The 20,767-nt window shown below is 38.5% G+C and overlaps 3 protein-coding genes across 3 annotated transcripts; 2 read left to right on the top strand and 1 right to left on the bottom strand.

Moving 5' to 3' along the window:
* Nucleotides 1-307: 307 nt before the first annotated feature.
* prdx5 (peroxiredoxin 5) lies at nt 308-3,458 on the top strand. Its single transcript, XM_085797498.1, has 6 exons — nt 308-656; nt 1,879-2,013; nt 2,104-2,235; nt 2,633-2,671; nt 2,759-2,823; nt 3,104-3,458. Exons 1-6 carry the CDS (start codon nt 558-560, stop codon nt 3,207-3,209), a joined length of 576 nt encoding a protein of 191 aa, XP_085653624.1. The 5' UTR covers nt 308-557; the 3' UTR covers nt 3,210-3,458.
* Nucleotides 3,459-4,000: 542 nt separating this feature from the next.
* banf1 (barrier to autointegration nuclear assembly factor 1) lies at nt 4,001-8,105 on the top strand. The gene is made up of 3 exons (XM_085797496.1): nt 4,001-4,138; nt 5,505-5,669; nt 6,012-8,105. The coding sequence occupies exons 2-3, from the start codon at nt 5,544-5,546 to the stop codon at nt 6,156-6,158; spliced, it is 273 nt and encodes a 90-aa protein (XP_085653622.1). The 5' UTR covers nt 4,001-4,138; nt 5,505-5,543; the 3' UTR covers nt 6,159-8,105.
* Nucleotides 8,106-8,155: 50 nt separating this feature from the next.
* On the bottom strand, nt 8,156-12,589 carry gng3 (guanine nucleotide binding protein (G protein), gamma 3). The gene is made up of 3 exons (XM_085797497.1): nt 12,338-12,589; nt 11,353-11,452; nt 8,156-9,950 (listed from the first exon to the last, which is right to left on the bottom strand). Exons 2-3 carry the CDS (start codon nt 11,449-11,451, stop codon nt 9,822-9,824), a joined length of 228 nt encoding a protein of 75 aa, XP_085653623.1. The 5' UTR covers nt 11,452; nt 12,338-12,589; the 3' UTR covers nt 8,156-9,821.
* Nucleotides 12,590-20,767: the final 8,178 nt, after the last annotated feature.

The following is a 20,767-nucleotide window of genomic DNA, read 5'->3' as shown; positions in this document are numbered from 1 at the left end:
AAAGACTGTAATGAATGTGCTGAATTTGGGGCTCAGATTTTGCAACTAGCACTACCAGTACTAATAATCTGAGTTATATTACCATATCCAACACAATGCAGGTTGGTCATACATGGACATCTAGACTAGTATTTTCTTAAATCAGGCTTTCATGTCTCCACCTGTAGTTTCCATGATGTCAGGTTAAATGGTTTAGCCTCCGTCCTCAAAGTTATCAATCAGTCTAAAAACAAATACAACTTTAGGCTTAAGGCTTGTTGTAGCTATAGCAGATGGCGCAGTAAATAAAAAGATTTAGCAGGCCCAAATCTGGACGCTAGGTTAAGTCCCAACAGTCAAACTCAATGTGGGACACACCAGTCACTGTAACCGTAGTAAGTTGGAGTGATAAAAAAAAAAAAAAAAAAGCCAAGTCAGGAGCAGGAGAGGTGTGTGCGTGTGTGTGTGAGAGAGAGAGCGCTGGAAGGAGAGAGCAGGAACTAACGACACACACACACCGCGTCCACCGTAAGATTGTACCGAGCCGGCGGAGCTTGCTACTTTAACAGCTAAAAAAAATGCTGTGCATTACTTCTGCCTCTCTCATCAAAAGCACCCGGATCGTCCAGTGCGCTAGGCTGCTCCACATCTCTCCTGTCGTCAAGATGCCAATTCAGGTAAAACACTTACGGTTGTGAAGCGGACGGTTTTTAAGCCTGGTCGTATGGACGTGAAGGAGTTGGTATATATATATATTTTTGCCGTAAAGCAGCAAAACTACGCAGTTAAATGTCAGTCAGGAGTTTTTTGGAGCTCACCCACCATGCTAACTGCCAAGCAACGTCGCCATGACAGCCGCCCGGGCCGTTAGCAGCAGGACACGGGGGTGTTTAACGTTTAGCGTGAACGTTCTATCTTCGTCGTGAACGTTCCATCCTCGTGCCGTCTTTACCCGCAGCAGCAGCCGAGACAAACTGTCAATGATTATTACAACCACAGCCGCTCCGATTACAACCAGTTACAAACCGGTTGGTCCACTGACGCAACAATGACAATCAAGTGACCCTTAAAACCCTTTGAAAGCCATGTGCGCTGAATATTACAGTTGTTGCCGTGTCTCTGTGCCATAATGTAGCGTTTAAAGTAAGAAAGCGTGTTTAAATATAACTTTATTCTTCAAATAACCAAGGCACTTACAGTTAGGCTACCACAAAAGTGCGTGGACTAGATTCAGTCGCTCAAATACCTTTTTATTGTATCTTATATACTATATCCAAGGGATAACATGGTTAAAGTTTGATATTTTGATTGCTCGTGTTGAAGGATGTGATGAATGAAATAGCCTAGATGTGTCCTTTATTATTGTTACTCAAAAATGTAATTGAGAATTCGGCCATTTTAACGACAACCCTCCATCTGTTTGTGTTATGTCGACCTCCAGTGGTTGATATTCACCAATATCAATCCTGTTAAGATTATCTGATTATCTTTCATCATTTGCTACACCACCAGAGTCTAATCTAAGCATTAATGAGACGACTATTTGGAGACTTGGATATTTTAATAATCCTGGTAGTGATTAAATAGCTTTAAAAAATAAATTAAATTAAAATAAATGTTATAGGCGGCCTTTCTTTTCATAAGCTTTGTGCATATATCTAGGCTACTGAATGCCCTTGAGTGACTGTACGTGATAAAACAAGCATTAACTTTGGTTTACAATGATGAATGTTATCCTGCTGATGTCCACACTAACAGCACTGTCACATTTTGGTACTCTAGCTTTAGTACTCTAATGTTTTGAACACATCTTACCTGCATGAGACAGAAATATTGTTATCATTTGTAGTAGATTGAAAAAGTAATCCTATTTTACTAATGTATTAATGTCTCCACCAGGCTGGTGAACGTCTCCCTGCAGTGGAGGTCCAGGAGGGGGAGCCAGGAAATAAGGTGGCGATGGACCAGCTGTTCAAGGGGAAGAAAGGAGTCCTCTTCGCTGTACCTGGGGCTTTTACACCTGGTTGCTCCAAGGTGAGTCAATTTTGTCAGCTCTGTGTGTTGTCTCCTGTACACAATTATCTTTAAATCAGTTGATCATATATTTGTCTCATTGCATTGCAGACTCATCTCCCAGGTTTTGTGCAGCAGGCTGGGGACTTGAAGAGTAAAGGTATACAGGAGGTCGCATGCGTTTCTGTCAATGACGCATTTGTCATGGCTGCGTGGGGAAAGGAACATGGAGCAGATGGCAAGGTATAGTCTTCATCTTTTGTGTGAGAGGCTTCTGTAATATTTGAAATAAAATCTGACCACATATTGTCATAATTCACAGGTTGATGAAAATGATTCAGTTGCTCACTGATCTTAGATGTTAAAAAGCTGTGGACGTTTCCTCTCAGAGAATTTGTTTGTGGAAATTCAATGGGGAATTCCTAGTATTTCTGGCCATTCAATGTATGGTCTCAGTAATCTGCTCAGCACTATTACAGTGAACTACTGTAGACCGAGTGAGCACCCTATAGAAGAAGTGTTTTTTTTGTGTTTTTTTATATATAAAAATGGCTGTGTCTGAATATGTGAATATAGGCTACTGTAAATGAAATACACAATAATGGCCCAGATCTTTAGTTTTTGCTGTTTTCTGCTGCAGGTTCGAATGCTGGCCGATCCCACTGGAGCATTTACAAAGGTAAAACTAAATATCTGGGATATTCAAATCCTGTTTAAAGTACTGTGACTGTGTGTGTTCATGAGTCTTTCTATGTCTGCTTCTCAGGCAGTTGACCTGCTACTTGACAACGATCAGATTGTGCAAGTACTTGGGAACAAACGATCCAAGAGGTAATGATTGTTTTGTCCATTTCAGTTTTGTAGTAAATAGATTTTTAGCATGTGTTGAAGTTTTTAAGTTGAACATCTGCAATGAGTGGGCCAAAGTTCAATAATAACATATTTAGTTATATTCTGAAATCACTTTTTCTCTAATTTGAATTGTTGAATTTAGTTCATACTCCACAATAAACCTTTAGTTGATCCGTCCAAAAATGTTGCTTGGATCTGAGTAGGTCTGACTGTTTCTTTTACAGTTATAACTCAGCCTTTTCTTCATCCTTTATTTCAGATATTCTATGTTGGTGGAAGATGGGGTCGTGAAGAAGATCAATGTGGAGCCTGATGGCACTGGGCTGACCTGCAGCCTGGCTACCAATATTCTGTCTGAGCTGTAGACTTATTCAGAGTTGAAGAAACCTTAAAACCCTGAGTTACTGTTAAAGTTGCACTAACATACCCTGTCCCAACTCCTGAAAGCTTCCCCTTCTCCCAAAGATAGATGCAAGTATTATGTGGATGCTAGTGTTGAAAAACACACACTGAAGGTATTAATGCGCACAACTATGCCAAAATGGCAAAGGAGGTTTTATCAACCTCTGTATACTGTTATTTGTGAGTAAATAAAATCACCCTGAAAGCAATAATTACCGTTTTCCTGTGTAAATTGTTTAGTGAGGCCCAGAGTCTTTTTTTTTTTTTCATATGATTTAGGCTACAGAAGAAACATGACATCTTAACCCCTGGTAAGCATGCATAGGATATAAAAGTGCTAGTGTAAAGAAGTAGTGGTGAACATAACGCGTTTTCAAGAAACGGAGAAAGACATTTGATATGAAAAATATAGATTTCCACCTTAAAATGTTGTTTTAATACCAAATGTTTTCATAGATCAATATAGTGACTGCATTTCCTAAAGTGAGCAAGCCTCTGGGCAGGATTAGATAGCAGCTCTAACAACTTTAAATCAGTTCTTTTAATTACTCAGTACAAGTAGTTAGCATCTTTCATTGCAGGTAATAAAATCACGACATCAAAATGGACCAATAGAAGTCTATTAGCCCTTGCAAAGAAAAATCGGTCAGTTAACCATTTGTAAGGCTTGTGTTTGTTCAGACCGGGCTGGTTTTATTTGTTTATCCTGTCAGTCAACATTCAGGGGACAAAAGACGTGCTACGTCACCCCATGACGTAATGACGCAGGAGGACGGCAGGCGACGAGTTGCATTGTGGTTGCCGCTATCTCATTCTGGACAGAAACAGAAACTAAACGGCAGTTACTCAGCAAAGTACGGCATTGTCCAGCTCGGGAAAAGACTCACAAAAGGTACAGTAGTACACGATGTTAAGAGCTTAAACATGCTGTGGGTAAAATGTAGCGTGAGGCGAGAATTAGGGGGAATTTGAAGAGTATTTAGCAAGCTAACTTCGAAGCTAAATTAGCGCCTAAATTCTGACCACTCTCCACTTCGCATCTTCATGGCGTCGGTTTCACGGACTATGGTACCTACGATGGTGGATATTTTAGGGTTACTTGATGAATCGAAACTGAGAGAGACCCTTGTTAACAAGCAGAGGGTTATTCTTTGTTAAACCAGTAGTTAAGGCAGTCTGAGGCTAATGGACGTTAGCTCGTTGTGCCAACAGAGGATGCATTGCATTGCGCGCGTAATTCAATACTGAGGGCGTATCGTGTTGATTTAAGACTAGTTAGCAACATAGTGGCTGTAAAAGATAAACAGGCAGGATTGTTTTATGTGGTGCGCCTAGGTGTGGAAACATTTATCAAAGGTAAAAAATTAACTGAATCGAGACCAGGTTAATGAACCTTGAATGCCTGCTTGCTCGATCGGCCACGTTAACCTTTGTGTACGTTATCTGTAACGTTAAAGTCTGTACGTTTTACTACGAGTATTGATTTGATTAAATAATAGGCTATGAGCGTTTAAGTTAATTGAAATATGCAGTAGTACTTCTCGTTGTGTCCAGTTTTAACTTGACCTCCCCATTTAGCAGACAGAGTTTGTCCTGTTCAGTAACTTTATGTATAGTAGAGTCATGAAATCAGGCTTTCCACTGAGCCACGGATGAGTCGCAGCCATGAAGAGAAACTGTGTTGTAGCTTCAGTAAGTTACTACCGCTTTGTGTTTATTCAAATCAACCAACTTCTCTCCTAAACCCGCAGACAAAGCTCTTGTTTTGTAATGGCTTTACTGTTGAATAAAAGTAATAGGCTAATAGCCATGCTCGTTGTGTGTCCTGGTAGTAGTAAGAGAAGCACAAACAACGTGAAAGAGAAAATGCTAATGACACAGTGAGTAGCACTGTATGGTAAATGCGTGAAGAGAGAAAGAGAAAGGAGTGGGTCAGGAATTTCCCCACGTAGCAACAACAACATAGGGTTGGGCTCACCTGAGACTAAACAGATCAGTGCAGACTGCAGAGAAGATAACACAAGAGAGATCAAATCTCTTTTCCAAGTAAATTTGCCCAGTAAGTGACTGTATGTTATGGCTGTAAGTGCTTCTAAGTGTTCATTTGATGTGGATGAAAATACTGTACTAGTTAAGTGTCTGCAGCTTCGCCTCATAGTTCAGTCCCTACTGTTCAAGCAGCAAAAACAAACAAACATATGTATTCAACATAAATGTTTTGCTTTATTTTAATTTTTCTTGTTGTCTTTGTGTTACAGCTCAGTTGTTGGTGATCTGTGACAGCCTAAAAAGCAGCCATGTCGTCGACATCCCAAAAACATAAAGACTTTGTGGCGGAGCCCATGGGCGAGAAGAGTGTAATGGCTCTTGCAGGCATCGGGGAGGTTCTTGGCAAAAGGCTGGAGGAGAAAGGTTTCGACAAGGTGACATACTTGATTTCATTATTAATAGTTGTCGTTTTGTCAATGATTCAGAGGACTACGATGACAAAAGTCAAGCTCTGATGGATAAATACTTGTCAACTATTCGTCGCATTGTGTTGTACTAAAACAAATCTGTTTTTATTGCACTGTATAAGTCGCCGGACCATCCCTTTTAAACATACCAATCTATTCATAGGGCAACAATCACAGTGTCTACTCACCTGTGCTGTTTGTCAAGTTCTCATTTGAACATACTAACATTGCTGTTGATGAGAGTCCCATAACACTTGGACTTTGATCTTAATTTAATTTTTCATTTTGTGCCCATGCATATCTCCCCAGGCGTACGTTGTCCTCGGGCAGTTTCTGGTGCTAAAGAAAGACGAGGAGCTTTTCCGCGACTGGCTGAAGGAAAGCTGTGCAGCAAATTCCAAACAACAAGGTGACTGCTATGGCTGTCTTAAAGAGTGGTGTGACGCCTTCCTATAAACCTTTGAATCATTATTTTCTACTTCTCGAGTTGAAACTGCCCGTTACCTCGTCAGTAATCTTGACTCAATTCAGCTACACCATATATATATATATATGAAGTGACACTGTACACACTGAGGTTAATAAAAGTCAAATAGTTTTTAAATTATATACTGAAAGCTGTAACTGCATTTCTTATATCCTACAACCCCCAAATACCATTAACACGTGACCACACTATTGGTCTTTGACATGTAGCTTGGAAGCTCTTTGATTCTTCTTGTTCACATTTTAACAGTAACTCAGTTTTAGGATAACAAGATGACATTTCTGTCAGTAGTTCGTTTGTGCTGCAGATATTTTCACTGGTCACAGTAAAAACACAATCATAACTAATAACAATATTGATGATTTATCTTCATTTGGGTGTATATTTGAGTCATGTCACTCATGCAGCATGAACATCAGCAGGACCGAAACCTAAATGCAGACTTCATTAATGTTATTACAATTGTGTGTGAAAAGTCAAAATGTTTGTTCTATACCAGAGCTGCTTTTGTTCATAATATCCATTCTGGCGAAAATCTTTGTAATACTGCATGTCTGTTGAATTTTAAATTTATGGTTCATTCCTTGTCAGAAATTTACCAACATTACATTTTTTGAACACAATGTTGCCAGTTCGATTTTGTTCAGACATGGTACTTTGTGTAATGTGATGATTAACCAGCAATGTCCAAACTAATATTTCTACTCTACTTTTACTCTTGGCCTTTTTTGCCCCATTTGAGTGTCTTTAATGCCTTTGGGAAGTTGCTATAAGCTGTATTTTTTTAAAAAGCGCATTATATCACAGTTTGGTATCATGTACTCTTTAAATCAACTGATGTTTTAATGATTTCTTCAAGTGGTGGATTGTTCATTTCGAAGTGAATTGAATGTGACTGATTTATATGACACAAAAAGGAAAACCTCAAAACTGGTGACACTGGTCTTTGCAAAAAATAGTTGACTTCTTTTAAAATATTTTACTGACATTTTGCCATTTTAACTTGAAATCCTTCTAATAAAGAAACTGAAATAGCCAGACTCCCACATCTGGTCTGCGTAGAGGTGGTTTGACCTCGAAGATGGAAACATACATAAATAAAAGGTGTCGCAGCAAACTAAAAACACTGTCAAAAAAGTCTCGGTCTGTTGCTGGTGAGATATCAGCATTTTCATTCAAGAACCTGTGAGTCTACAATTAGCTTGACAATAGTGCTAATTTTGTTAGCAGTAAACAAAGTGTGTCGTACCTGCCTGAAGTGCTACAGGGTGGCTGCATTAAGTGCAACAGACATCCAGATTGATGCAACATACATCGGTCGGCACCCTGTTAGCCCACTAGTCGTGTGTTTAGATGCTGTAGCCATATGATTGAATGTAATAGAAGCTCCAATAGAAACTGTATCTCGCTCTGCGAATCATAAAGAATGAGGCCCAACTCATCTTTTCTGATATTTTAAGATCAGAGCTGTGATTTATGGTCAAACAACAAATGGTAAATCACTGATTGTGGTTTTGAATAAAGACAGAATATCACATATACTTTCTATTTTGAAAGACAGACAAAAGCTGAATTGAGGTCAGGGCTTCATTGCTGAGCTTGGTATTAGCTTTGACTGTATATCTAAACATTGAGATGCCTTAATGCATGTTAGTTTAAACATTATATCAAGCCAGATGAACTATAAAATCTATGTAGAGCATGTCTAGGCTGTATCACATAAATGTCCATTCATTGATTAAATGCTTGCATCCACTAGTCACCAGCTAAATGAAGATGTAACCATTGTGTAGCAGCTCCTTGTTAAAACCCTCGCTAATGTTTGTATTTGACTGTGAAAACTCTTCAGTTTTTATATTGCTCTTGTTAAAAAAAAAAAAAGAAAGAAAAAAGAGGCAAGTTTCAGATTTGGGGAATTGTTATTTTCTATATGTTCATTCAAATAAAATCACAAATGAGAAAAAGCTTTTGATGACAGGAGGTTTTTATTTCAATGCTTGATATTCCATGGTTACTTTTTCGCCAAAGCTCCAAATTTGATATTTGCAAGACTTTGAAAACACATTGGTTAATTTCTGAAATGGTCCAGAGCAGGTGCTCCCAAAAGTTTCTTCATGTCAAAGATGCTCAAAGAAGAGCAGTTTCCTTTTTTTAATTAATATTCTGGATATGGTTTAACAGAACTAAACACTTGCCCGCGCTGCTGTAGATGGAGAAATAACCATGGAGAAAGTGAAACCTTAAATTGAAATGGAGAATCCTATGTCATTCTCATCTGCCTTCGTTTCACATGAGTAAGTAGAGATGATCTCAGACCTGATCAGTTCAAATGATGATGTACACTTGACTTTAAAAGTACAATATTGTCTACTGTATTTATTTTTTTTGCCTTAAAGAAATAGAAAACTGTTCATGTGACAGACTCACGATAACCGAATAGCTGATTTTATTTCAATGGCTTAGATTGTAAATGATATAACCATAACCCCTGGAATGTTTTTTTTGTTTTTTCATTTGGGTTTGTGTGCTATTGAACTATAAAATCTCGATATGACAGTGATCAGATGCTCAGAATTGTTGCTTAAGTTTCACAGTAGCACCTATGCACACACACACACACACACACACACACACGCACACACAAACTTCCACATCCACACTACAGCAATAGTATAGAAATGAGCAAAAATGCTAAAATCTTAATAAAACCTTGAAAGAAAGTGATTATATGATTATAATCCACTCATAAATAGTTGTTGTCCTTGTTAGATATACATGTAACTGCCAAAAAAACAACAACAGGAAAACAAACAGAGTAAGGAATACAAAATATATTAACAGTAGCTGGGATGCAGCTGTAAGTGTTCATGGAGAAACATTCTGTATGAAGACCTACTTACTGTTTACGTAAAGCATTTCTGTTGTGATGGAAGATGGGTGTTAGTACCTGCATCACCAGATGGAAACTTTTGTCACTTATGGGAAATGTCATACTTAATTACCTAACATAGGTTTGTCTTTTTTTCTCAGTTGCCAGATCTCAAACGTGTGTATGGACAGTTTATAATGGGGAGAACCTGCAACCCTGATCTATCAGCAGCATCTGAGACATGTAGCACCACCGTAATCCAGAGACCTTATGTGGGAACTAGGCGTCCCAGTTAAATGTTTCAGATGCAGCAGGATCCACGTGGATGACTCGTGGAGCCTGTTAAGACAGGTGATGCACAGAAAGACCTTTTTGGCAGTTACCTGTATTACATATGAGTATGAGATGTACATGTTTTCAACCAGGTGACGGCTTTTCCTAAATTTCTTTTCTTCAGACTTCTAGCCTTGTTTGTTTTGGGTTTTGATTGCGTTAACTCACTCTTTTTTTGATCGAGTGTTTAGGTTTCAAATTCCCATGATATTTTTGCTCTTCCCCTCTAACATTGAGACGCATGTTAGCAGTTTAAGAATTTAGTTCAAGACATTTTCTAGTTCATTATGTACTGTACATCGGCAGGTTTTATGCAAGATTACTATAGTACATTGATGTCTTATTTCAATTGGAAGTACGTGTACACACTGTACATACATGTACATACTGTACAGTTGTACTTTTTAATCACAACAATCCCTGATTGGTCTCAAAGCAGAGCGCAGAAGAACTTCTTCTCCCTGAAGGGGTTCTCTGAGGTTGGCACGGGGGTGATCAGGGGGTCGTCGCAGGTGTGTGCATCGCAGTAGGCCATCAGATCAGCGGCTGCCTTCGATACCTGGTGGTGAGGATGAGCAGATTTAGAGCAGGTCATGAACTCGATTAGGTTAGATGAGACAGTTTTCAACTATTAGTCTGTTCCAGAGAGAAAAAAAAGGCAAAGTTCATCCTTTGATTGATCCATCTCGGATCACAGCTTGAGTTGCCTTAAGGGTTGTTAGGAAATAAAAGCCTCCATTTTTATAGATTGAAAACCACCACCTTGATTCCATTCATTCTCAAGTGTATCTAGGATATCTCTGGTTGAGACATCGTTTTTGTCAACTATTTCATCCCAGGTAAAGGATGTGCAGATGAAGGAGTTGAGTTTTGAGTAAATTCAAACCTGTGTTTATGTCTAATATTTGATCCTACTGAAAATCAACATTTAAGAGCCCTTATCACTTAATTTTACACACAGATCCATGTTTGTTTTTAAAGTTTATACATTTAAGTATGTTTCAGTGACATAGCTCAAAGAAAAAAAGAAATAGTCAGAATTAAATGTGGTATATTTAATCAAAACTAAATGATCCACTTCACAAAACACACAAAAAAATAATGTGTCTAGATTGACATATCACTATAAATAGTACATACAAAAAAACAAGATGACAGGAAGTAACTTATTGATCAATTTGACGTAAAAATCAAATGTTGTGGTTGCAAATGTGTCACGACAACCAGAAATAACAGAAGACGAGGACAAAAATAGACAAAGCCAATAACAAAACTGGAAAGAATGACATGTAAGATTACAATTAGTTGCTGAAAACAGTACAACGAACATGTTTTACTCGTGTTTGCATTTCATTTTTACTCAGACTCTGACACTAGAGTCAGAGTCTTAGTAAAAATGAAATGCTGACACTAGAGTCAGAGTCTTGTTGACAACAAAGATAAGAGCCTCTCTCTGACTGTTTCTGAACACAACCTTGTCCTGGTTCAACCCTCTTACCCTGCTAACCAATCACTTTGGTGACCACGGCTGAAAAGTGTTTCAGAGAGTCTTGCTAATGTTATTCACATTAGCATATTTGTCCTCTGTTTGATTTTTTTTTTTTTTTTTACACTGGTGAGTTGTTCTTTTAAAAGAGTCAAGGTGCCTCTGCACGGTGTACTTGATGCCATTAGGAACATGATAGAAACCAACACCATTTGGAAACTTTCCAGTGGGAGGCACTGACTCATCTGAGGAGGTCACCGGAGCTTTTTGACATCTGCAAACCAATGTGAATGAATCTTCTGCACTGTCCTGGACTACTTATTATTTTAGCTTTTCAGACAGTCAAATTGAAAATTGAAAATGTAAGTGTACTGTTTTTATAGTTATTAACTGCTCCTGTTTTTCCTGTATCATATGAGCTTTAAGGTATCATGATGTACGGTACATCTGAACCTGAGGGTTGAGCTTGTCTTACCTTTATCCTGCAGAAACTAGCTTCAATCTTCAGTTGCTCTACCAGCTTCCTGGCTTGGCCGACACTCATGGTGCTGTTCACTGGGGTGTCTCCTTTCATCCTAGCCACAAACACAACAACATTTATGAATGTGAACGAGATGTAAACATATTATAAGTTCTTTACTTTTTTTATTTTAATTGAATAACTTTCCCTTTAATCTTGCATCCAAACGCCCTACTGCTTTACCCCTAGAAATACAATAAATCACTTTGAATTTACTTCTAAAAGACCAAAAACCTATAATCTTCACATTCACAATTACAACTGAAATCTTTATTTCATTCATGCACCGAGGTTCATTAATATTAGCAAAATTAGCTTTTCAATACTAGCCCTCTGTAGGAGGCTAATCAAATGAGCTATATTTATGAACTCTGAGTTTAAAGACGAACCCTGAATGTAGCACTATTATAATGTGGCTATAAGCTATGTTTAAAAGTTACAATATTTTATTGCTCTTTCATATGTCTCGTAGCCTTGGCTGCAAAACCTGAAGCCAGTCAGCCTCCAATAAGAGGGTATAAATATCAGTCAATATTGTGCCATAGAACTGGCACAGCTGCTACATTATGTCATCATATATGGGAGCAAAAACACTGATATTGCTTTTCAAAGAAACGTGCAAATTAGGCCAAACGATCAGATATATTGACCATGGCCCACAGATTCTCTCACTACGACCAAGAATAACCACAGACATATCAAATGTAGAGTGAAATAAGCAGCACTGCATACCGACATCTATGAAAATGATGAGTAAATATGCACATGACTGAGGAAAACGTGCCACAGATGGAAAATAAATCAAGTCAGATGGATTGTCAACAGGAAAAAAAAAAAGAAAAAAAGCAGAGCAGCAAAGGAGCGAATCTATTTGAACCGTTCTGGACCTTTCCCCATTGTCTTTTTCCTTCTCCCTCCATCCACCCCCTTTCCTCCTTACCCGTATTATATTCCTCTTCAGGTGCAATCTTCCCCCCTCTTCTCTCTCTTTTTGCTCCCTTTTTTTTTGCCTCTCTGTGTCCCTCTGTGAGCTTATGTTTGGTGGTATCAGTGTAGCCGGACCCCACCCCTCACAGACAACAGCCTGGATGGTACCCTGCTCTGTACAGTCCAGTGCACTGCAATTCTGCCACAATGAGCACCAGATTTGTGGTGGATGGAGAGGATCCCCCCCTCAGCTGTGAGTGGTACTTGCCAGACGGAGGAAGGGGGAGGCCATTGGTGAAGGTTTTCTTATGGGGTGGGTGGACTGTACCATGTCTGCCTGGAGGAAATTGGGGCCAACTAGAATCTGTCAGGTTTCAGGGTCTGACATGGAGAAGGATTTAGCTATACTTGGTATATCTAGATATTTTTTTGTGTGTGCTAAAAGACAACATGCAGTTCTGGATGTAAATCTCAGAAGTGTGAATCATTATGTGTGTCTCTCTGTGCCTTTTGTGATGCTCACCCTCTCCTCTGTTGCTATGGGGACTGCTGCAGTCTGGTTTAACCTAGTGGTTTACATCACAGTTTAAATTGGGAAATATCTGCCAGCGTTTACATGTGAATGTTGCCACTAGCGACACTTGAAATGACAATTTTATTTCCTGCAAAGAATACAAAGAAACCTAAAATGTCAGAATGGATGTATTTATATTTCTGTCTGTCAGTGGTGAGGCTCTTACGACGCCCCCGACCAAACACCCTCTAACTAAGGAGAGAGCTCCTTTAACACCACACACACGTCACATCTTCCTCTTTGGCCGTGACGTTGTTTGAACCGACAACAACGCATGTGGATATTTAACAACTCAATTAAGACTGCATTACAAAAAAGCTGCTGTTTCCATGGGAAAGGTTTACAGTCTGGTAACCGGTACAGGCAATTTATGTCAGAAACACCACCCGCCATATTTTCTAAGCTGGTGTTTCGTCGGATTTAATGGCGCTACGCCGCCGCCTCTCACTTCAGCTCCTCGGCGGTGACCAATCTTTTAGTTTTATAATCTTTGGTGGCGAGAGGGTCGTTTCGCGCTAAAGGTCGTTTGTCCTTCGCGTTTGCCGTAATATGTTTCACCCGAATCAGTATACAAGATATAAAACAAAAATGTTTTAATTTACAGGTGAAGTTTTTTCAAACACTTGAGTCCACTGAATAATTTAAGCTTCCTAATACCGTTATTTATTGTATTGCTAGGCTTATTTAATGTAGCCTATTGATTATCTTAATATTGTGAATAATGTATTAGCCATGGCCTATAGCCTATATGCTTTCTTTGATATTAATGTAAAATTGTTAACTTACAAATGAAAATGAAAGGTAGGCTATTCATGGTCCTTTGACAATTCACTCTTTGATTCTCGTTTATGAAAAAGGGGTTATCATAATATATGCAGGGCCCTAAAGTTTAGGCTACATTACTAACATTATTGGCTGAATAAATAGGCTACCTCAGTATACTGTTTTGATGTCTGAAACTAGGACCTTACTCCCACAGAACAAATCACACTGTAATCACAGTATGTTCAGAAAGGAGGGTTAATATGTTTATTATGTAGTGTTTCTTGAATGCATCTTCAACTATTTATTTCAGACTAACACAATAACTGTTGCACGGATGCACGTGCTTCCTTATTTCAGTTATTTGGAAAGGGGCAAAGTATTAAAGGGTTAGTGAATCTACTCAGGCTGCAATGAAGCCCAGATTGTTGTGCTAAACCTATGTGGTGATGAAAATTGACTTTTCCACTCTGCTGTAAGCATCAAAGAGCAGTAAGAGCTGTATTTGAACTCATTTTTTGCCTTTGGCTGTGTATACATTACAGATTTGTTGACTACTCCTGTCAGAAGTGGCAGATGAACCTTGTGAAGACGGCTGTGACAACTGAGGCTACAGTTGAAGGACTCCATCTGCTGGATGATGCTGGCAGCTTTGGCTGCATCATCGTCGTGACGTGTGAGGACATTATTAACAACAACAAGCCCACTCATGATGATCCAGTCAGGAGATGTGTGAACCCTCGGCTTCTTATAAGGTAAACATTATTCAGATGATTCAGATTCCTAAAATAACATGGTTTACATAAACAGTAGACTTAAATAGCTACGTGACAACACAGAAAATGTAAGAAAGGTAAGTTCAAAACCACCCAATTCCTGAGGTTCTTTCTAAGGCTAATTGCATTTTTTTGTCAAAAATGAAATGTCTCATTCCTTCTTGTTATGATGAGTGCAGTTTGGCAGCGTAAATCTGTGTAGATCTGTTGATGCTGAGGTAGAAAATCTTGCATCTTGGAGCAAATAACAAGTGAAATGCACCTACTATGTTTTGACCATGGTTCATAACCAAGGAACTCAAAATGTATCACCAGCTGTGAGAGACTATTTACTTCTAATTTTCCATTTCAGTTAAAACAGGGACACACATCATTCACTCATTTCAAATAGCATTTGGTTTGTTTCTTTATGATGCAGATCTGCCATATTGACAAAAAATAATTCACATTTCTCATTCAGTGCCTTAATATTGATTCTATCAGGCAGTTATAAGTGTGTTTGTGTTTACTTTAAAAACTTCTGTGATTTCATTTCCCTGGGACTGTCAAGAACTACAAAAATCCAATGTTTTAATACCTCTACAGTTCATAACTGATTTAATATATATTGATGTGTTTTGAGAAGTTGAGAAACAAAATAAATAACCAAATAGATGAATAAATCTTAACTTAACTTAGTATCTTTTTTCACTCAGTAGCTTTAGTGCCTCTAACCACACCACATGGTCCTCCCCACTCGACATGCTTTGGACGTGAAGTTCTTGTAGGAGACAGAAAGTGGACTTAGTGAAACTAATATAAATGGATGAAAATACTTTGAAACACTCTTTAAAAACCAAGTGAACCAAGATGTCATCAATCCCCAACCAAACATGATTATTTACACATTTATATATGAAACTACAGATGATAAATCAAACTAGCTGATCATAAACATGCTTCATTTTTGGTTACTGTACAGCTTTACTTCTGCCTTCTACATTACAGTGTAATTGATTTGATTGATTAGACACTCTGGGTTTCAAAATGAGGTGTGGGCACTAAGTTAAACAAGAATGTAAACTTTATATAGCAGATAGACTTAAAGATACTTTATAGATCCCAAAGGAAGGATAGCAGATACCCCCCTGCCACTGTTTTCTCACTTTTTGAGGTATAGCTTCTGTCGTGTCTTTTTCTGCTGAGCAATCTGCAGCAATAAAATCTGGTTTGAGGCAACACATTTTAGATATAAAGCCACATTTTAATACAGCAGGGACTTGGCAGCTTTGCTGGTAATTTAAGGTTTAGAGGTTTTATTTTAGTCCTGGCACAAACTCTAAAAAACAGTGACAGCAGGTACAAACCAATACATGACTGAAAGGGCTGTGTCTATAACGCTCACCAGATGGTCCCCAAGAGCTCCTCTTTCATCTCTGCAGGTTATACTCTGTTGTAATTAGTGTGGGTGCATGCCATCCTGCAAGTCATTATAAATATGCTGCCATAATGTGCCATGTTATAGTGTAAAAGGTAAGGCAAAGCAAAAGTGAATTGTCTTAAATTATTCATGATACAGGCGTTAGAAAAGTTCATTTTAAGTGTTCTTCAAATATAAGAGTGGAAAATGCTGCATAAAGAAAGCTGTTGTAAATGTTTAAAGCATAGAACATAGATTGAATTTCAATTGACTCAGTTGTGTGTTTAATTATCTATTATACTATAAATATTACAATTAATTAACTCTTACAAAGTCTTCCTTTACTTAATGAATCATCCTTAATTAAGGTGAATGTAATTAGAGCCGGGGCTCAGTGGGGCCTTCAAGTCTGGAGACCTCAGAGCTCAAAACAACAGCTGACTCTCCTCCGCTGTTTTCTCACTCACATGATTAAAGCGTTTTGTTTTAGCCTGGCACATAAATACAGAAACACATTTGGGTAAATTTAAGTCACTAGAAAGTTTGATTGTCTGTTGTTTGACAGCAGCTGTTTGAGATTAAACTTGCATGTAACAGATAAAGCATTTCGCTGCCTCGAGGTTGATGTCGATAAATATCGAAACAATGTTGGTGAAAGATTTTCATTTTAAACCATTTGAGCCATTGATTCCATGATGGGACTAGATGGTTAACAGACGCTGAAAAAAGCTGGACGCATTTCAAGCTCAGCAGTGTCTGTTATATTGATATCGAAGAGCAAAATGCATGATGCATCATCTGAGGCTGAGCGTTAATGTCTGATGACTGGAGGCTTTTTAACAGAACTGCTGTGCTGTAATATATTCTCCAGAATTGATCATGTTGTATGTGGTCATGCAACTTCAGTGAAACATCCAGTGTAAATGTTACAGGAAATCAGGCAGCAATGCCTGATCACTTGGACTGATAATACCACTTAGTAGTTTCTTAGTCATTAATGCAATGTAGTGAATCATTGAGGTGCACCAGAGACTGAACACCGTAGAAGATGACAGCAGATGTGATAAGAGTCGAGATCCTGGTGTTGACCAACAAACCATGTGGAAAGATCTCCAGCTCTTGTTTCATTAACTCTATAGCTGTGTAAACAAACGCAAACGCAGACTGATTGCATCACAGCGGCGCGACTAGCCTGTCCCATTTCAAAGGATCCTTCACATGCGGCCTACAAATGCGGCCTTTAAAGATTTATTCAGCACCTGTAAAATTTTCTATTTCGGTTTGGCCTTTGGTATGAAGAGCCACTGCTAAGGATGCAGCCCCTGAACTGAACTGAGATGCAGCTTATATGACATTTGTGCAACCCTGTTTCCTATGTATGCATGTAGGAAATGTCATTGTTGCAGATTGTTATAAAAAATTGTAAACACATTTGTTTAGAAGATTTCTTGAACCAGTCCAAAAATGACACCCAGGCATTACTACATTACTTGGTCTTCTTTAGCATAGCAAGTACAGGGTTATAAGTAGTATTAATAGGGGTTTGGCCAATAATTTATTGGCTCTAGATGAAAAGTGAAGGGGGCACCAGTTAGTTGTTAAGATTAATCCTGAGGGCAACCTGAAAGAGTCTGTATCAAACTTCGGGGAGCTTTTTTTGTGATAATTGTTGAGATTAATACCACAATTATGAAGCTGGGGGTGGCACAAGAGAAAACACCAAGGAAGGATCAACAACCTCAATAGGATTCATCCTCTGGGGACCATTGATATGTACAACTATGATAGTGACCCATTCAATAGATGTTGAGACATTCGTCTTGACCAAAGCAGTGCCATTGTCTTTCCACTGTCATAGCAAAAACAAACAAAAAATCAAATTAAAAGAGCAAAACCTTTCTCAGGAAAAAACCTGGTCGTCACATTTCTCTTCAGTCAGTGCAGTACTGCCCTGCACCACTCTTGCTGTTTATTTGCAGTGGTTACTGCCAGGCAGATACTGAATTTGCTTTAACCTCTCTCTGTGATCGATTTACACCCCCGGGTGCTCCACCATGCTGTGAATGTGTGGCTGTGAATCCCAAACCAGCACTTATGTAATGATGAGCAAAGCAGATCTGGGTGGGGCGATCATCTGAAGCGTCAATCGCAATCGGCCGTTTGTATTGACGGTAATGTAACCGCTCGATACTTTCCAAATACACACTAGTGACTTCATTCAGTGAGTGCTGGGGATCAGTGAGAGTGAGCTTCAGCCTATCACAGCTGATGCTTTGGAGTGGAGTTTACCAAAGCTCTGAGTGCAATCACACACAAAGCGATCACAAATGAAATGAAACAACAGATACTCCCACAAATCATTATTTCTCTGTCTTTTATTAAAAGAGCCAGTTCCAGTGTGTTTACTAGAAATGAACATGGAGAACAACTTCACAATCCAGCCATCAGGTTTTTGTACCGCACACTTTAGGATGCTATTATGGTAACATTATCATATTCAGCTATTGACCAACAGAAGAGAAGACAAGACAGCAATTAAATCACTTCATGGGAAATCTCCAGTCATGTCACCAGCACAGGAACCAGATGAATCAGAGCTGCTGCTAATCAGACATGTGAGAAATGGAAGAGAAAGTGAGCACGTGAACTGAGTCTATCACCGTTCATAGTGCACTTCACTTCCTCTAAAAAAGACCTCTGTATGCAGCTAGTGTGTCTATGTATTGCACAACTGCTCTGCCTGGATGGGAGTTTGACGTCATGCCAACAAAGTATAGTCACATCTAAACCAATAATCAATTTCTGTACGCATCACTTTTCTTGTCATTAACATCCTTGTGGCTTCCATAGGTTTGATGCTGTTGCTGTCAAAAGCTTTTGTACAGGTCACGTTCTAAACCTCACATTTACAAACCTCACTTCCCTCTGGAAAAGTCATCCATGCATTGAAGGCCGGTGTTTATTCAAGATAATAATCTTGACACTGGCTGACTTGCTAGCTAAAGATTCTCCAAGGAGTCTTTCAGTATAACTCCACTTGACTTTTTGCATATTATTTTGTGCTACAAGATGATTTATAGAAGTTTTTTTTTTTTTTTTTTGGACCTCTATGTCTGAGATCTACTCTCAAAGTTTAAGCCCTAAAGCCCATGTATGCTAAGAATATCTTTAGCTGTATAAGGAGACAAATTAAACCAAAAATATTGTGCAGTGCAGCTTTTTTAAATGAGCTTTGACTTCAGGCAAAGCAAACACACACAAGACAAAAAGCCTTCGTTTTTCTCTTGCCTTTGGATGTGGGTTGATAACTTTTTATCACTGACATTGTAATAGACAATATTGTTGGTCAGTACCAACTTTATCAACCGATTTTCTTTTTAAAGTACCTGACATCACAATATAGCATGAGCGTCATTCAGTGTATATAGGTGCTACTGAGTTTAAACACAACATTTTATTCAGTCACATAAAATAATGTCTTCTGGCTGTTGTTTCTTGTTCAACCAGTCAAAAAGAAATAAAGCAGATTTATTCTATGGAGCTAAAACCTACTAAGTCTTGCAACTGAAACATATGCAGAAAGTGAAATCTTCAGATTGTATCACACCAGTGTTAATATATACAGCAGAATTCACTTGACAAACATCTCTGCAGATTTTGTACATTTAATTTGGGACAAGAAACTGCTAGCTCCTTGAGCACAGTGTTGCTTTGGGCTCAATGCTAATGTCAGCATGTTCACAGTGCTAATGCTACCATATGCTGGTATATGTTTCACACCTTGGTTTACCATGTTAGCATGCCAGCAAATTAGCACTAAACACAAAGTACAGCTGAGGCTTGTAGCCATATTCTATTAGTTTTGCAGGTCCGAACCAAATTTCATGGCAATATATCCAAATGTTGATGAGGTTTCTCATTTAAAAAAATGTCTGTACAACATTTAAAGATTTCAGTTGCAGGATTTATGTTTTAACTCTATCGTTTTTATACTTTTGATCTTTTTTTTTTGATAAATGCTGATATCTAGACGGTATCTAGACCAGTGTTACATGTTTTCTATGTTTGGACATTTTTCTCACTAAAAGCCTAAAATGTCTGTCAAAATGAACACGGCTGCAGAATAATAATAGAAAAAAGCAACATCACAGTTGTATTTAACCACAGTGACCAATCAGATGAGGTTTTAAAAACGTCTTACTGCTACATTTAACTCTGTCCGTCATGCTCGTAAGGAAGACCAACAGCTACACAGTCACTCTGAGATTAACACACTGCACTGAGGCAGCACAATGAAGCCTGGACTGAATTGGAACAATAAAAGCAGGGCTTCTGTATGTGAGCCCACTTTGTACCGGTCACCTTTTAGTGATACTCGCCACGTTGCATCTTGCAAACTGTGACATACAAAATTAAAAGTCCTTGTGATATAGCAGCATTGTATTAGTCACAGTGCACCTTAAAGAATTATGAAGAGTATAGTCAGTACATGAAGGTAAAAACTTTGTCTAAGTACAAGGAGCAGTTACTACAATATGAAAATATTACATTTGCTTAAGAGAAACAATCCATTATGAAAAGGGAGGGAGCGACGGAAGAGAATCACAGGTTTAGATAACATGAGTTTTGGGGTCTCTGAAGGAGGAAGGAGGGGGGTGGGTGAAACAGCACAGCATTACTATGATAGTCATACCTGAAGAGTTCTTACCCCCAATAGAAAAAGAAGGAGGTGATCTGCTTTTTTCTTGAATCCTTCATGATCATCATTCCTATGAATCAATGTCCTCAAATTGAATTTTGGTACAGGAAATAACACAACGTTTAAAAGTGAGCAATAAAATACAAACAGGAAGAATTAAGTTCCCACAAATAAGCAATGCACAGATATACAACGTTCTCAAAAAAGTTTTTGTCCATACAGTAACAACGTTC

The sequence above is a fragment of the Trachurus japonicus genome, chromosome 14, assembly GCF_045865225.1.
Source record: "Trachurus japonicus isolate A0001 chromosome 14, Traja_1.0".
In the NCBI taxonomy this organism is placed as follows: Eukaryota; Metazoa; Chordata; class Actinopteri; order Carangiformes; family Carangidae; genus Trachurus; species Trachurus japonicus.
Note: the sequence above shows the minus strand (reverse complement) of the source record. Positions and strands in the feature narration are given on the sequence as shown.

Excerpts from the sequence above, each read along its gene's own strand:
- prdx5 (XM_085797498.1), top strand. The coding sequence starts at position 558 with ATGCTGTGCATTACTTCTGCCTCTCTCATCAAAAGCACCCGGATCGTC. Across the intron at positions 2,672-2,758 it reads CCACTGGAGCATTTACAAAG|GCAGTTGACCTGCTACTTGA; the intron begins GTAAAACTAAAT and ends TCTGCTTCTCAG. Across the intron at positions 2,824-3,103 it reads GGGAACAAACGATCCAAGAG|ATATTCTATGTTGGTGGAAG; the intron begins GTAATGATTGTT and ends CCTTTATTTCAG.
- banf1 (XM_085797496.1), top strand. The coding sequence starts at position 5,544 with ATGTCGTCGACATCCCAAAAACATAAAGACTTTGTGGCGGAGCCCATG. Across the intron at positions 5,670-6,011 it reads AGGAGAAAGGTTTCGACAAG|GCGTACGTTGTCCTCGGGCA; the intron begins GTGACATACTTG and ends ATATCTCCCCAG.
- gng3 (XM_085797497.1), bottom strand. The coding sequence starts at position 11,451 with ATGAAAGGAGACACCCCAGTGAACAGCACCATGAGTGTCGGCCAAGCC. Across the intron at positions 9,951-11,352 it reads CTAGTTTCTGCAGGATAAAG|GTATCGAAGGCAGCCGCTGA; the intron begins GTAAGACAAGCT and ends CCTCACCACCAG.